A 17,794-nucleotide genomic window follows, 5' to 3' on the forward strand; every position below is an offset into this window, starting at 1 on the left:
GGCTCCTACATTTCTTCCAGACTACTGAGTCCTTTCTCTCCAGATGGCGGTGAAGGACTTGTTCACAGTTCTGCAAGGTTCTGGTTGAGAGTGCAAGGATTAATGACAGCTTCCACTGCTGTGCTCCCTTTCATTTGAAGCCCATTGTAAATCACACCCTCAGTCACTGGGATCCCAGTTCCAAGGACTATAGCATCATGATCTCTTTCTTGGATCAGAATTCTCTGGATCTGTCTTGTTGGTTGGTTCGGGGCAATCTGTCCTATTTCAGCTTCCTTCCACAGTCCTCTTGACGAAAGGTGCCAGAGAGTGAGGCTGGAGTGCTGTTTTGAATCACCTGGAGAGGGGGGCTCCTTGGTCTCCATGGGAGAGACAGCAGTCATAAAATTGGAGGGAACTCATGGCAGTGATGAGGGCCTTGGATGTTTTTTTAGGAGCACTTGCAGGGTCAGAATGCTGTGATCCGGACGGAGAATCAAGTTGCACAGGCTTAACTGAAAAGGCAAGGGGTCACACAGTGCAGGTCCCTCAATCAGATTTATCCCAAATATGTGCATGGGCAGAGAAGAATGCCCTGGATCTAAGGGCGGTGTACATCCGGGAGGGGTTGGGGTGTGGATGAATTTCTGCTCCATAAGTCTCAGCAGGAAGTTACCATCCTCAGTGAAGTACCACTTGGCTCAACCCCTGTTCCTCCAGGTGTGTCAGCAGTTCGGAGTTCCTTGGCTAGATCTGTGTGCCTCCCCAGGCAATGCCCAGTGTTATCACTTTCGCACACAATTTCTGTCTCCTCTAGCCTGGGCGGTATATACTCTATCAATCCCATGGCCACAAGAGTTACTGTATGCTTTTCCTCCAATTCGAATCCTGCCCAGGGTGCTTCAGAAAGTTCAGGTGGAACAGGCTCATGTGGTCCTCACTGCATCTTATTGGCCTGCCGTCAACGGTTTACCCTCCTTCATGCACTGGCCAAGGGGTCAGGTTTTTGTTCTTCCTCGCAGCAACTCTCCTCTTCAGTTTCCTCTGATTTCACACCAGATAGCCTCTCGTTTGTGTCGGACGGCTGGGATTTTGAATAGGTAGGTTTGGTTCAGTTGTGCTGTTAATCCCAAGTTGCATTGGAGATTCATTCTTCTCAAAAGCAGTTTACCGTGCAATCCTATACAAATCACTGGGGGGGGGGGGTCTTTCTCTAACTGGTGCAGAGCTAGGTCTGAGGATCCTGCTCGTACTGATCTCTTTAAGATCTTGAATTTTTTGTGAGATGGGTTTCTGAAAGGCTTAACCACTAGCACTCTTTCTGCTCAGTGGGCTGATATTTGGGCTGGTCGCTCTTTTTCTGGCTACTTGTCTCCGCTGGTGTTGAGGTTGCTTCAGAGTTTCAGGCTGCAGAGGCCCCTAGTCCACCGGATGGCTCCTTCTTAAGACTTGTCCATTGTTTTGCAGGGTGCCCCCTTTGAGCCTTTGGAGAATGCAGAGTTGGTCTGGTAGTCGGCTAAGGTGGGGGGGTTCCCTATTGGAAATTTGCCAGCTGGCCTACTGGTCATCCCCACATACGTCACTTACTCACTATTGCATCTCTGTGGGGGAGCTTGATAGCCACTTTGGATCAGCTGTTTTTTGTCTGCAGCTGTTCCATTTTCTGTTTAATAAACATATTTTGCATACTACCTTTTGATGCAGCCTTGGCTTCCTGGGGCTTGGTTACTGCCTCATGGGTTAGGACTGGGATGAGGAGGACCCCATTAGGGAGTAATGGTCCGTTATTTACAGGTCATCTTCATTAGCCCGGTCGGTTACTTACAGGTCATCTTCATTAGCCCGGTTAGGGGTCCTCCTTGTCCCAGTCCTCTTCGCTCCCTCCCTGTTGCACCTTGTCACGCACAACTTAGTAACATAACAGAAGGAGGCAGGAGGGAGCGCATTATATATATATGTGTATTTTTTAAGTTAAATAAAATAGAAGGAGGACTTCAGTGCTATTCCCATTGGGCAGGGGGGTCAAACCTTATGGGCTAGGACAAGGAGAACCCCTAATAGGGGTATTAATGGTAAGTAACTCAACATTACATCAGATATATTCATTCATTGATTTTACTTATACCACCTTCTTTCATCTGACACCAGAATCTTTGGAAATAATTTTCACTCTAAGAACTATTGACAAAGACTACATAGTCTGTTCTACCAGGAATGTGCACAAAAAGTCAGTAAGTGACAGTTCCCCAAATTGCACCAGTGCCACTCTGAGTCCAAGACAAATCACAATGACTATGACCTGCACATGTATTTGCCTTCAGGGAAATGTTTTTTTAAGAAATTATAGTGCGATTTATTGTACTGTTCCCTAAAACTTCTAAAGTGGTCAGGATGAAAGCACAACAAATTAAATATACAACAGTTCAATTATAATTAGGTTGATTATCTCGTGCAAGTTTCAAGCAGCATAGTTCAGGGGTGCGGAATCTAATCAAATATCTCCTTGTCCACGGGACAGGTTGCTTCATAAATCTGCTTACCCTGTAAAAAAATATTCTTGTACCTTTGGTGCTATGTAGTGCAGTGACAACTTATGGCAGCAATCTCATTACAGAAGAGCTCTGACAATAGCCTCTCTGATTATGCCAGGGCTAATACTATAATATGGCTTGAATACTAGCAATTTCCTTATTATGCCACCTTTTCACAGCTCTACTTACTGGGGCTGGATGTAGCGGCAAGCAATAGTTTCAAGGATGGAATGCCCTTTTGAGTCTTTGCAAACCTACTAACTTGCACGTTTTAAGGGTTTTTACCAGTCCTTCTCTTTCCTTTTCCTATACTGAGAAAGGTTGGAAATTTAATCCTGACAAGCAGAAGTAAAACTCTTCCAGGGTTGAGGAAAAATTGGTTGGAGGGAAAAGTGAACTTGTAAATGCTCAACAGATGTTCACATGAGCAAACTGCACATTTGCTCATGCTAAAGTACAGTTCACACATATTTTCTAGGAGTACGATTTCCTGATCTACTATTATAAATTCTGGTGAATTCATGAAATACGTAAAACACCTTTTCACAGATCTACTTACTGGGGCTGGATGTAGTGGCAAGCAATAGTTTCAGGGATGGAATGCCCGTTTGAGTCTTTGCAAACCTACTAACTTGCACGTTTTAAGGGTTTTTACCAGTCCTTCTCTTTTCCTATACTGAGAAAGGTTGGAAATTTAATCCTGACAAGCAGAAGTAAAACTCTTCCAGGGTTGAGGAAAAAGTGGTTGGTGGTAACGTGAACTTGTAAATGAGCAATAGATTTTCATATGAACAAAACTACACATGCACATTTGCTCATGCTAAAATACAGCTCACAAATATTTTCTAGTAATAAGATTCCCTGGTCTACTATTATAAATTCTTATGAATGAATGAAATATGTAAATCTGTAATAATACAAAGACATACACCATGGGTGCACTTTTGTGATTTTCTTCAAGAATCAGGCCCCTAATTAGATATGGTGTTAACCAAGACCTTTTGTTTTTATTAAAATTCTATCTCTCTCTCCATCTATCGGCTGACTCAGTGTGAGTGACAGCATTTTGCTCTTTCGCAAGGAGCATATTGGCACACAAAGTAGTTTTGTTCAGTGCCAGGAACTACTGTGGCAATGTGTGCTTTTTGAAACCGAAAAATATTTTACTTTTGGACAATGTTTGTTCCAATGGGGAGGGCCTGCAGCTCCAACAAAAATAAAGTTTTGCAAAAGCCATGTCAAAACAAGACACAGTGAAAAAAACAAAACGACTGACCACCAATGTCAGAGCTATTGGCTTTGGCAATGCTTGTTTATTTTCATGTTTCCCATAATCTTGTTGAAAGTGGATACACTGATTTTCCATTTTGAATATTTTTGGGAAATACTAGCATATATCAACTCATTCTACTAAATGATGCTTCAAAGGAATGGTACCTAAAATTTCACAGTAGTTTAACAAAACTTTTTTCCTAGTTGCATTTTTTGTGAACATTTTATTTTGTAACTAAAGAATCAACATCAATCTTGCTTTCAAGCTTCTGCAAATTTGCATCTCAAAGAGAATTCTGGGAGCATTATACGTGGCCTCATATTGTTAAACTTTGCAAACTTGTGTACACATTTTTACTGGAACCACTGTCAGTAGTGCAGTCTGAGCATACAACATTTATTTAGTATGCTCACCCTAATGAAGGATTTGCATTATTGAACCAGAAGTACAAGTTCAAACAGCATTAACATATGGACGCAAACATTACCTCAACTGTAGAAAATACTCCTTTCCCTGCTCCATAATGTGGTACTGTAAACTAGCAACCAAGGGGTCAGTGCTGCAGGGCCGCTCGTCTCAGGGACAAAATAAACATGAAAACTTGTTGTCCTTGAGCGTCAGGCTGTAGGAATTCCACACCCCTGATAGTTATTAAAGACTACTATATCACGGATGGTGTACTTTTCACAAAGAACGCCAAAATATGGGACTCCATGCACTGACTTGATTTTGTTTGAGGTTCAAAAATGGCATACTCTTGTATGCGAACTGCAGTCTTGCAATAGGGTTAGAACACTGAATTAAATGAAAAAAAAAAGAGATTGAGGGTGGGGGGGGCACACCTGAAAACAATACACTTGTTCCGTACTATCTCACAGGCATACCGACATGAAATGTCATTTCCAAAAGATCGTTCTTTACTTATAACAAGTTATCATGTACAATTCCTGAACAAGGGCAAAAGAAACAAGCATTTGCAAAGTAATGGGTCTTGGTTTTGCTCGTGTTAAAGCTATTAGCGTTGTAAACTCCTGGCCGGACATTTCTTGCCACATAAACTGAAACTGAAAAGTAAAACAGTTTCACATAAGCGAGCCGACGGCTGCCATGAGCGCAAAACAGACACACATAAGGAAACAGAAGTTTGCTTGCAGTGAAACACATCGGCAAAAGTGCAATTATCCATGTAACAGGGTTGATGTCATGCAAAGTGTTCGACCATTGCCCAGCAAGTTTATGCTGCCTACGAAATAAAGAGGAAAAGTAGTCCAGAACCCATACCGAAAACATGAAACCTCATGTTTTCAGTAGTTGGCCGGTGCACTTGAGGCGGGCTAAGCATCAGAAAAGGCATGACGTATGCATGCCTTTCACTAATTAAATCAAGCAAATTTTAAAAGGTAAACCCACAACCCAACAAAACTGATGGGCACGACATGGACGTCGGTAAAAGCCCACAGAGAGATTACACCAGGGACATCGCTTTGCGCACTCGACACTAAAAAAAAAAAAAAAAAAAAAAAAAAAAAAAAATAGTGCCCTGAACAACATGGGCAAACTGGTTACAAATCTATACCGACTTTACCGCAGAACAGCAAGGGCCGACTCAAAGGTTAAATTAAGGATTTTGTGTACGTTAAGTTCATGGCGATTTTCACTTCCACGCAGTTAATGTTTTTAACAAATGGATACCCCCCTTGCAAAAAGCGGTTAGTGTGCTCGATGTTTCCTTCAACTCCAACGGAAATTACATTATTTCCAATACATCTCTTAAAAGTACCACCAAGTGGATGCAACTTAAATGCAACTGAATGCTACTATTAGCAAGAAAAAGCAGGCTACATAATGAATTAGATCGTATACTTTCCACCAAGCCAGTCTTGTTTTATTACAGTAACTCACAGTTTATTAAGGAGTAATATGGTGGGATCTCGGCCGTGCCCCAAATCCCAATAAACTATATGTTCAATTATTCTGTTTGTTCTAAAATTTTAATTTGTAGAGCAAGCTATAAAGGTATGCTAGAAGGAAGCCTTCCACCAAAAGACAAATGACAAGTGGGAAAAGGAAATATGAAGTTGAAAACCAAGCAGCGACTGGCAGCTCAGAAACGTCAGGCAGTGAATGGGCAGACCAGACAAATCTGCCATCAGGACCTATCTTATTCCACATTTTACAGAGAAAACAAAATGAATGAGCCACTAACGAAGTTCCAGTATTGGTGGCACATGAGCTAATTTGTTTTACCTTATTCATACATAACCCACCATGCTCATTCAATAAAAACTCACAAAAGATTCTGGATAGGTTGTTATATCCTTCCCTCCCAACTAGCAGGATTTATTTCCATGGAAAAAAAAAAAAAAAAAAAAAAAACCACACAACACAAGACCAATGTGAAAGCATAAAAGCCACAACTAAAAGTCTACTTGTTACACACAACCCAACCCAGTCTGCGCAAACTATCATTTTGGAGCAGAAAGGAAAACACTCTCCTACAAAAAGTACTAAGCTTTGAGGATGGATGAAAACAGTTCAACTCACACAAGAAGGAAACAAAGAGAAGGGGGGCAACAGGAGATAAGTCATTGGTGCTTGTACATTTAATTTTGAACCACTCTTTCTAGCCTGCAACACTGCCTTCAGTCAGGCCAGAGAAGATCACACTGAAGAAAATCAACACTAAACAAGTCAAGGGGAGGATAATCATACACAATATGATGTTTATAGCAGCAACCGCAAGTCAACACTGGAGGAACACTGTTAAGCAACTCAGGAGAGACGAAACTAGGTGTTTAAGCTTCTTTAGCACAAACTTTATTTAGCTGAGGATGTAACCACACTTCACAGCCAACCACAGACTGTGAAACAAACTTGCAGATGATGCAGGGCAATCCCAGGTTTAAGAAACAAAAGCTGAAGTCTAACCATGGTCACGTGAGAAGACAAGTGGGAAACCAAAGCATACGTAGCAGACCAAAATGTAGCAAGGATTGGAGCCACTGCAGTCAGTAATACAACCTTGACAGAATCAGACAAAAGCTGCATTGTTACCAATAGGCGACAACACATATCTTACATGATACGGGCGGGGAACAACTTCTGCAACAATATTACAATTTCGCATCATCCAAAAAGGCTCAAGGCAATAACGAAGACTAAAATGGAATTGATTTCAACAAGGAATAGCGGTACGGAATATAGAGTTGCAACCAAAATCAAAATGTAGGAATACCAAAACGAATTAAAAGATAATTAGTAGGCATCTCACAAACAAGGTGGTTAAAACGGAAGATAAAAGACAGCCAAATATTTACAAGTGTAACCAGAGTGGGTGGGTGGGCAAGAGGCAAACACAAGAGAGGGCAGAATAAAGAAATATGCAATCATGTACAGCCGCTACAAGAGGGTTTATGGCGCAGGTGAAATGGGAAACTTTTTTAAGTTAGAAAATGTGAATGCCCAAGTCTATCCAAACTAGGAAGAAGGGAACTGACTAACGGGAAACGCTGCAAATTAAAGAAGGCAGCGAAACAACAGCTCCAAAAAAAGACAATTATCAAGCAAAACCGCAAGAAAGAAAATCGTGTCAGACTGATGGAAAGACGGATGTCTTTGGACCAAGTGTGCCTTTAAAGTCAGGAACAAATAAAAACACCCAGGATCAACGATGTAAGTATGAAGCAGGGAAGATGCACGTGGTAACATGGGGCAACGGTGCCAGACAATACAATGAGGAAGCACGGGGATTGCTAATTTGGTTTGATTGAGTGTCACAGCCACCAACTGGAATAAGAGAACTGGGCAGGAATACATAAGCAATGAAAGGAGGAGGAAAATAAAACATATAATTCACCTTCTCACGAAGTTAAAATGTAAATGGTAGCAACTTTGCGCCCAACAATACGGTTTAGCGAGAAAGTAAAACCCAGATGTTAATGCTAAAGGATTAACAGCTGCATATGTAAAAACAAAAAATAGCATTTCTGCTGAGGGTGGTGAGGGGATGGTCAAGCATGGTCCAGCGATGCAAACTGGAGAGGAAATTACGCCTAAACATAAACAAGGGAAAATATGGATGGAGAAGGAGAGCCCGAAGGCAAGGCAAGCCCCGCAATGCATGGGAGGAGTGGTGAAAAATCCAAGGCAAGTCCGTAGAGATGCAGCAACCCAGCAACACCAAAATTAAGGGATAGCACAAACGAAACCCGCATGCAAAACGCTATGCGGGGCGGCTAGCATATCTGTGACATAAGTGGAACGGCAGCCACCGCTGGGATAGAAGCGATGAATGTAAGGCAGCAAAGCCCAAGCCCAGTGATGTACACCAATGAAGTATATACAGTAAGGCTATTCGGGGATAGAGAGCACGGAGTCAAATGTGTTAGGTGGGAACGGGTGGACAAGCGCAAGAAACTGGAGAGTTCAAGGGAGGCTACAAAACAGGAGAACAGGGCGCGAGCTGCAGTGATTGGGTTTGGTGACAGACGTAAACACTGGTCGGAAGGGGCTAGGCGCTGGCTGGGACCGAGTAGCATACACATGAGGGGGTCAATAACTTGTTGTGGGGAAGTTTAGTATGGCATAACAGAGTTAAGACCACGGGGGTACAACTGGCGATGCTCTGAGAGCACAAGGCAATGCACGTGGGAATATATGACGATAACAGAGCATGGAAGGATGCATGCACGCACGCAAAACCAAAAGGACGGAGAAAAAACATGAGGACACAAGAAGTGAGTATGCATAGTTCAAACATGCAGGAGGGCATGATAATGAGGGTGTGCACGGAGAGATCACACAGAAGGGGTTGTAGATGTGCATATGGGGGCGGGAGGGTGTTCACGAGATGGGAGAGCACTAAGAGGGGAGCAATACACACGGGAAATTAAAAAAAAACAGGTCTGAGAGGGCGGGATTTATAGGTAGAGATGCTAAGGAGATGCTCTGGGAGAAACATGTGAATACGATGCGCAAACATAAAACGTTTAAAGGAAAGGGCGCATTCAGGACGGACGAGAACGTGAACATAGGCCAGAACGAACAGGGATAAATACACATGGGGCAATGGATGACATGCACTAGAACCGAAGCAGTCAGCACAGAAGATGCAGACAGTATAGATGCATTAGGCGAAACAGAAGGATGAAGGCGAAGGCAAGCTCAGGCCCGTGTTGTATAGGTGACAGCAGCTCAGGGAAGGGTTGCATGGTCACAGTGATACAGTAGCGCATCATCCTTAGTCAGACTCTGCGAGCAACCCTAGCCCAGACCCTCCTTTACCTGGTCATCGAACCTGTTCATCACGGCCTGCACCCACTCCACCGGCTTGTGAGCCGCCATGTCCGGGCGCCCACCCGCCCTCCGGGCTCCTGTGGCCGCGCTTCCTGTCCGTGCTCAGCGCTATCCCGTGGACCGCGGCTCTCTAAGCCTCCTCCGCCTCCTCCTCCTCCCTGCTGCTTGCTCTCCCTTCGGCAGCCATCACAGCGGAGCCGCCATGACACCCGACCGGAAGCCTCAGCCTTTTCCACTCCGCCGCCAGGACGCATGCGCTGGAGGGGGACGAAAGGAGGGGGGCTTTCATTAATGAAAAGGAGAGAGCAGAGCTTGGTGATGTCATAGCCCATGCCTCGGTGCAGGGAAGGGAGGAGGGGTTGACAGCGCACCATGCATAGACCCTGTATCTCTCACACACGCGCATGCGCCCGTGCGCGCACCCTCCAGGGACAGAACCTGTCATGTACACACACACAGAACACACACATCAACCTGCACAGAACGTAAATTATGCATTCAAAACACTACAGCGCCAGTCCCTTGCATCACAACACATCTGGCATCTCCCTGCAAAACACATGAACTATAATACACATAGCAGCACCCCTATACACAATATCATACTAATGTAAACCATACGCGCACCAACCCTACACCATGCACATCTTTACACTACTTTGACACGTTACACGACACCCCACGTTACCCCCTCCCCCAAACCCCCACAACAAGGGCATTATACGCAGAGAAGTAAACTGAGACACTTGCACAGTTAGGTAGGCTGTGTCCGGATGATCTCCCCATCATGGTAACATCTTTTGTTGACAATTGTTGCTACATCATAGCAGTGGGTTATGAGATCCAGAAACTGAAGTAAAGATCGAGGCTCTATATGAGAGACATACATAACAACACAATGGTATTACTCCAGTAGCTCCTTCTTGGATGGACAGTGACAGCTCCTGCAAGACCTTTATCATGGCCTCAAGTCCTTCTTCACTTCTGCAGTGCAGTGACATTTGGTTTTCAAGATGTTCTTCCACTGATTTTTCCAGTGAACGGCCTGCACGACTCACATTATTTGCCTGTGGCATTTTGAAAAAAAGTCAGCACATGTACTATCCATTTCTTTAGTTTACATGCATTCTACCATGCTGGAGAGGCAAATATGTTACAACAAATAGTCTACAGGGTTATTTGATTCTCTCTGCTCTTTCTGACTTAAACTGGTAATCTTGCTAATGAAGAGTGCATTTCTCAATAGTCGGATGTGAGCGAGGTACTGAGTCCTTAACACGGGGCACTACGGAGAACGGAGGGTGGTCCACTCTTATCTGAAAGGGCTGTGGGCGCACATATATTTGAAAATGCAGACACCCCCAAAGTATGGCAGTTGCATCCTTCCTTATTTGGGTGTTTGTTCCTCTGTTGACGTGAGAATCCATCTGGCACATGCATGGTCTTTGCACAACCCCTCCCAGTATTACAGCCCACCTACATGGTCTAACATTCACCAAAATGTGCTCAGTATTCCTCAATGGCCAAATCTAGGTGATGACACAAATAACCCTCTAGAGCTTTGGACCAGTTATGTAGAAAAAGAACAATAGTAACGGTAGCTGGATTTCTTTAGTCAACAATAGCACATGAATTATTTATTGGCCAACATCATCATTTGAACAATGTATTAATACAACTTTTAAATCCAGACGCCTCCTTTAGTTTTACTATACATCAACAATTTAATATGTAGATTAGATACTTCTGACAAGTAAGATTACAAGATTTTTAACACAACTGTCACACTAACTTCGTATGCGTAGAAATAGACGACCCAACGAGTATTTTCAAACTTGATCTGTCAAGGGACAGTCCACTTTAGCTGTAGTTGTCATCTAATGCTTATGTGCAAAACATACAATGAGGCTAGGCTGGCAGTCCTTAACTCAATTGTTCGTTTCCAACTGTCAGCATGGACGTCTCTTAATATAGAGTCAACGCGTTTTAACCAATCTGTTTATGGCCTCTTCAGGACTGTACAAGGGAGTGCGGATCCGCTTGTAAAATAAAACAAATCAGCAAAACCTCTTATGAATAAAAATAATGGTAAACATGCATTAACACATATATTGATTTGTGTCATGCTTAAATATCAACAGCTCACAAAGGTATTACAAATGGTGCAGCGTGCATGTCAAAGCTATTGAGACAGACCATGCAAACATAGACGTATTCATGGCAGGTCGAAAGACAAAGTGAAACAATGAAAAAGTGAGATGCAGTATGGATCAATCTTTCTTGTCCTAAATCATGCGTATTGTTATAAAGAACCTTTTAAGAAAAGTTGCAAAGTGGTCCCATTATGTGTTAATCATGTGAGGCTATCCTAGGGATACCTAAAGTGTAGCTTTTATCCTTCTGTGGATGCTAAGCGCAATACAGAAATGTAATGCCTGCTATGTAGCAGGGATCAGGCATGTTGCTAGAACGCTTGCAGGCCTGCTACCACATGTGCTTTAGTGTAATCCAAATACTCCCCACATTATGGGGAATTCATTACAGTTACCTGGAATTGCCCCAGGCTTTACTTATCATCTCTCCTTCAAGTATTTCCCAATGAGTCAAATAAACTATCGTTATGACTGCAGAGGGAGCTTCCTATGTTACTTCAGATGCCTCTTGTCACCACTACATCAAATTCCTTTTCTTATAGCTCAAACGAAGCTCCCAAAGAGGTTCCATGAATGCAGCTAAATAAAAAATTACTTACCTTTGGTAACAATATTTGTGGTAGATTGATAATCTTCCCACAGGTTCTTTGCCTTAGGAATATCCTTCTAGGCTTTAGACTTTTCCCCTGCAATAGCTCTCTAGCTAGGTAGCGCAATGCAGCCACAATTGTGACTATGTCCACCAGATGGGACCATATCAGATTGTATTAGGTGCCACCTCGTGCGCTGATGTCAGATCCAGAACTTTTTCCTAGTCCCATTGAGATGAGCGGAGGGAAACCAAGAGAGCGTCAACAATAGCGACAAAACCACCACATAACCTGTTTGCATACCTTGAAGTTTTAGTATTCACCATGCTAAGATATCAGGGAAGGAAGGAGGCTGATGAGGAATCTGTAGAAAGATTATTTATCCAGCAGAAATATAATTATCAAACTAACATTTTCTTCAGATGGATCCATCTTCCTGCAGATTTCTCTCAATATGTCAATTAATGGACTATGTGAAGGTCTTTCAGTGTTCCTTAATGGCTTCCCCAGGAAAGAGTAACTCCTCCTAGTAGCCACAATGCCACCCTGAACAATATATACAGATGAAAGGTGTCAAGGGCCTCCTTAAGAGGGTCTCAGGACGTAAAGGCCACAGGGGGTGGACAAACTCTCCTTCAAAATCCTGTTTTTTCTTGTTTGAAAATTATGAATTAATAGAGGTATTGAAAAGCATGGCACCAAAACGACCCTGACCCATGGTTCAGAAACAGCCCAGCATAGATCTTCCAGAACTATATTCCAGACAGAAATCCAGCTATGGGGACAAACATTATTGCAAGTTTTCACCAAAAAAGAGGTGCAATGTCAAATGAATTGTGGTATTTTCATCACTTATCAGTGCTTCCTTATATAGGATCTAACAAGGAAACTACGTCACAGGAAATAGATTAGCTCCATGTTGGCTTGGGAACTTCAGGCAACAATCACTTGATCACTGGAAAGTCATCACCTTGGAAAGATTTTTTGTTTTTATAAGGTTAGACAATTCTACTACTTAAGATATATGGTATCTTTCTGATACAAGGAGGATGCCATGTTGACATCCTTGTTCCCTGCAAGCTTTATTGTCTGAACTGTTCCCATTCAAGACCTCTTTGGGTGCCCTTGGCCACAGAAACGAAATGCAGTCTGCGGCAGTAAAAGGAAAGATGCCTCCTGTACACCAAGCATGACCAGAGATGTGCTGCATCACCATACACTGAGCACAGAAACCAGGGACACACTGCCTTCTTATAACTGCACTCTTCTGTCTCTTAAGGTCCTGTCATGGGCACAACATCTAATGTATGAGCCCCAGACAATATCGCTGTGGGAAATGTGATTGATTAGTCCCAATTAACTGAGGAAGTCATGCAACCCAACTGTGACAAAGTACTTGTCACTGGCGGGGTGGGTGGAGGGGGGGGGGGGGTCTGAGCTGTGAGGCACTGATGTTTGGAAAAAGAGTACAGGGTTGACTATGGTGATGCCCAGCAAAAATCAGTCACAGGAACGATTTTGAGAAGACCCATGAAAACAGTGGTGGCCCTAGTGGCGTTAGCAAAATGCTCTGGGGGGTGTATTTTTTTGGCTAAGGTGTAGCAGATCTTGATACAGTAGATAACAGCAAAGGTAATGGTGTGTTTGGTTAATACTTTGCTCTTTGTAGTTCTGGAAAAGTCCAAAAAGAGTTATTAACCTATTCTGACCTGTTGAGCAGAATGAACAGGGCACAGCACATTTGGGAGACACTCTGTTTTTGAAGCTCCTCCTCCTTAGTGAGATGAGGAAGCAGGTAGAAGGATGCCAGAGTGACAGATTGGCCCATGTGAAAGGCAGGCAACACTTTGGGTAGGAAGGATAGGCAAGAACAAAGGACCTACTTGTCTGACTAGAAAACTGTGAAAGGTGGGCAAAATGAAAGGGCATGAAGTTCTTCAGCACTATAAGTTGAGATTCTTGCCACCAACAAGCTATCTTAAAAGTGAGAAATCGAACTGGGCTACCATGCATTGGCTTAAAGGTGGATGCTATTAAGATAGTCACCACATTCCCAATTGCCTCTGCTCCACATAATTGAGGGTAAAGAGGCTAACCAATACCTTAACGCACTGGTGTACCTAGGACAGTTAATGGCCTAAAGAAACATCATTGACATTTGGCACGCCACAGGCCTCCCAACCCTAAATGATTGTTTCTGTGGCATTAGCAAATGTATGCTCCTTGAACAACTGACTTATAAAGTGAGGGGCAGCCCTAAGAAACATTAGACGATTTAGAAGTTATAGGAGAAACACTATCTGATAGCCCATTCCTCCTCCTAGCTTCACTTTGGTGGATAATGCTTCCTGTGATTTCTCTACCTTTTCTTTGTATCTACTTGCTGAATACATACTTTTCTCTAAGTCTGAGATAATCAAATTTTCCTTTATTTAGGATGTAAAACGTGCAATGCACCTAATGTTAGTTATTCGTTCATGAACGATTTCAACAATCATATGGTTGTTCCTATGCTTTTGAAATAACAATACTGAGATTTGTATAAAAAAAAAAAAAGTCAACACAATTGACATCCCACTGAGGAGCAATAAATGTAGAGGGATGAAGCATGTAAAATATGCCTTTTACAAAACATTCCACTGAAAGTGACCTGAACAAGGGTGTCTGTTCAGGAAGGCACCTGTAGGTGAACAGGGCATCTAAATACACCCTAACTATAGCCACTGCCACTGCTGCGCAAGAGACAATGTGAGTCTCGGGATGGTGAAAATGTTTGATTTAAAAGGCTCTAGGCCTTCCGAGTTGCATCACTGAACTCATTTTTTTCCAGCAACTCACATAAATAGTTTTCATACTGTGTTCTAGGCAGACAAGATGATGTTCACAACTTCATCAGTGAAGCAAAAGGACTTTAGGTGACTCACTCACTCACTACTCATGCAGCTACAAAGTTTGGAGATTGGCATGAAGGACCTGACCATCCTGCTGTGAGAGACAGCTGACTTCAAGGGCACCTGCAAGAAGCACCGCTACCACAACTCATCTTGCAGGTTTCTACTGCCGCAGGGAAATTGCTATCCAACACAGGGCCTACAACGTCACACCACCTTGTTTGTTGATATAATGAACAATGGTGATGTTAGCTGTCAGACTTTATTAAGTGAACTTCCAAGGATACGCGTGTTGGGCAAATTCAACACTCAGAATACATGAATATTCATTAGTAAAATTCAGCGTTAACAGTGACATTGTTTCACAGAATCTGAGTTGTACTCTCTGAGATGGAACGGAGAAATGCCTTCATGGCAAGGTGGACCGCTCGCAGCTCCAGCATTTTAAATGTACAGACACTGCCTCAGCAGGGACCAAGGCCTCACATGGCCATGTTGTATAAATGGGCACTCCAACCCAACAAGGCGACATCTAACACCACAGTAGCAAGTGTCTAAGGAGGGCTATAGGGATAACCACTACAAGAGTTGAGGAGTTTACCCACCATTGCAGACACTGATTACTTGATTGGAAGATCTGCAACTGAGCTCTGCAGCTTCCTTGAAGGGCCCTGATACACCTTCTGGCAAGCAGCATCAACAGGATATATTAGGCCCTGAGCGTAAGCAGGTGCAGGATTTGCAGAGATGGGAGCAGTATCTGAGTAATAAATCTTTGAATTATCTCCCAAATGTAAGTGATCCTAGGGAAGGAGGAAAATCCTTCATACAAGTCAAGTCTAGCAATGCTCCTATGAAGGTTAACCTCTGCTTTGGAGTGAGGTGGTGCCCAATGCTTCTCCAATTTAGGAAAGAGTTGAAGACATCTTTTTAAAGAAGACTACATCACAATGCGTTAACCGTCTACAACTCAGTTTCTTCCCCTATTACTGTTTCACTTTAAACTTGCCTTATACCACGTATATTGCTTTGCTGCCTTTTGGCTTGATTTGCACTATAAAAATCCCCTGTACATACATACACCAGGGATACGGAATTTACTAAAATATCAACTTGTCCATGAGACAGGTTGCTTCTTAAATGTACTTGTCCTATAACAAAATCCACATGTCCATTTGGTGCCATGCAGTGCGGCAACAAAGTATGGCAGCAATCTCAGTATATAAGAACTATGATAACAGCCTCTCTGATTATGCAACGGCTCATACTATAGTAAGGTTTGAGTACTAGCAATTCCCTTGTTTTGCCACCTTTCCACAGATCTGCATGCTAGGACTGGAGGTAGCAGTAAGCAATAGCTCCAGGGTTGCAATGTCCTTTAGAGTCTGTTCACACCTACTAGCTTGCACGTTTTAGGGGTTTTCACCAGCTCTTCTCTAACCTTTTCCTATACTGACAAAGATTGAAAATTTACTTCTTGAGAAGGGCAGAAGTGAAACCTCTTTCAGGATTGGAATAAAAGTGGTTGAGGGAAAGTGAACTTGTAAACTCTCACAGATTTCGGTATAAACAAATCTAAATAGGTATATTTTTCCTTGCTAAAATGTACTTTGCAAAAAGTTTCTAAAACTATGATTTCCTGGCCTACGTCCATAAATTCTTGTGAATCCAGGAGAGCTGTAAATCTGCCCTCATGCAAGGGCATATACCATTGATGCAACTTTGTGACTTTCTTTAAGAATTGGGCATCTAATTAGGTTAGGTGTTAACCTAGATTTTTTGTTTTTAGTAAAAGTGTATAATTGTCTATCGGCTGGCTTCACTGTGACAGAATTCTGCTCTTCCACAAGAAGCTTATCGGCACACAACGTTTTGTTCGGTACCATGAACTGCTCTCGCAATGTGTGCTTTTTGAGATGAAAAAATATTTTTTCATTTTTTGCTAATGGTTTTTATAATGACAAGGGCCTGGCAGCTTCCACAACAATAATGTTTGCCAAAAACCATGTCAAAACAAGACACTCACTGACAAACTCCAAACGGCGGACCACCAATGTTAGACCTCTTGGCTTTGCCAATGCTTGTTTATTTTCATGTTTCCAATAATCTTGTTGAAACTAGTTACACTGGTTTTCCATTATGAATATTCTTTGGAAATACTAGCATGTATCAATACACTTTACTAAATGATGCTTCAAAGAAATGGTACCTAAAAGTTCACAGTAATAAAGCAGAACATTTTTTTTCTAGTTGCATTTGTGAACACTTTATTTTGAAAGCAAAGAATCATCAATCTTGCTTTCAAGCTTCTGCAAATATTTGCATCTAATCAGAGAGCATTTTGGGAGTATTATACATAGCCTCGTATTGCTAGACTTTGCAAACATGTACATATTTTTATGCTGGAACCACTTTCAGTAGTGCAGTCTGAGCTTACATTTCAGTAGAGTGCTCACCCTAATAAAAAAGGCTTTGATAACTAAAAGTTCAAACAGCATTAACATGTGAACACTAATATTACCTTAACAGCAGACAATGCCCTTCCCTGAATCCATAATGTACTGTAAACTGGCAGCTAAAGGGTTTGTACTGCATATGGTTGGGCCTACTTGTCCCAAAGACAAAATAAGCAGAAAAACCTCTAAACAATATGTCCTTGGTGCCGGGCTATAGGAATTCCACATCCCTGATAAACATATATTTGTGGACATTGCCAGCAAAGCTCAAGTCATAGAGAAGACCTACCATGGGGTAAATGTGCCCCTCAACTGGTCCTGGGTGCTCTGCTTTAACCAGTCTGTCAGCCAAGTATGTAAATACATAGACCCCTGACTGTCGCAATGAAGCTGCCACAATTGTCAGCACCTTTTCAAAGACACTTTGTGCAGTTGTCAATTTGAATGGTAGGTATGTGAACTGATAGCGCTGGGACCCAGTAGTGAATCTCAGGTAACTCTGTGGACATGGAATATTGGCAATGTAATTAGGCTTCCACAGGATCCACTGATGTCAGCTAATCCTCACATTAACAGCCAGCAGAGCGTGGCTCAGAGACAGCATCTTGAACCTATTTTGCTGAAAG

General features: G+C 42.6%; 1 protein-coding gene across 8 annotated transcripts in view; it reads right to left on the minus strand.

The window, feature by feature from the left end:
• NF1 (neurofibromin 1) overlaps positions 1 to 9,337 on the minus strand; it is a 1,379,374-nt gene extending 1,370,037 nt beyond the window's left edge. For 6 of the 8 annotated variants that reach the window (XM_069226659.1, XM_069226655.1, XM_069226657.1 and 3 more), the window contains exon 1: positions 9,067 to 9,337. In XM_069226659.1, coding sequence (XP_069082760.1) covers positions 9,067 to 9,126 — 60 coding nt within the window. In that variant the 5' untranslated portion in view covers positions 9,127 to 9,337. The remainder of the gene's footprint in view (positions 1 to 9,066) is intronic. The other 2 variants (XM_069226658.1, XM_069226654.1) reach the window with 1 other exon arrangement.
• Between the last annotated feature and the right edge of the window lie 8,457 nt (positions 9,338 to 17,794).

The sequence above is a fragment of the Pleurodeles waltl genome, chromosome 3_2 (assembly GCF_031143425.1).
Source record: "Pleurodeles waltl isolate 20211129_DDA chromosome 3_2, aPleWal1.hap1.20221129, whole genome shotgun sequence".
Lineage (NCBI taxonomy): Eukaryota > Metazoa > Chordata > Amphibia > Caudata > Salamandridae > Pleurodeles > Pleurodeles waltl.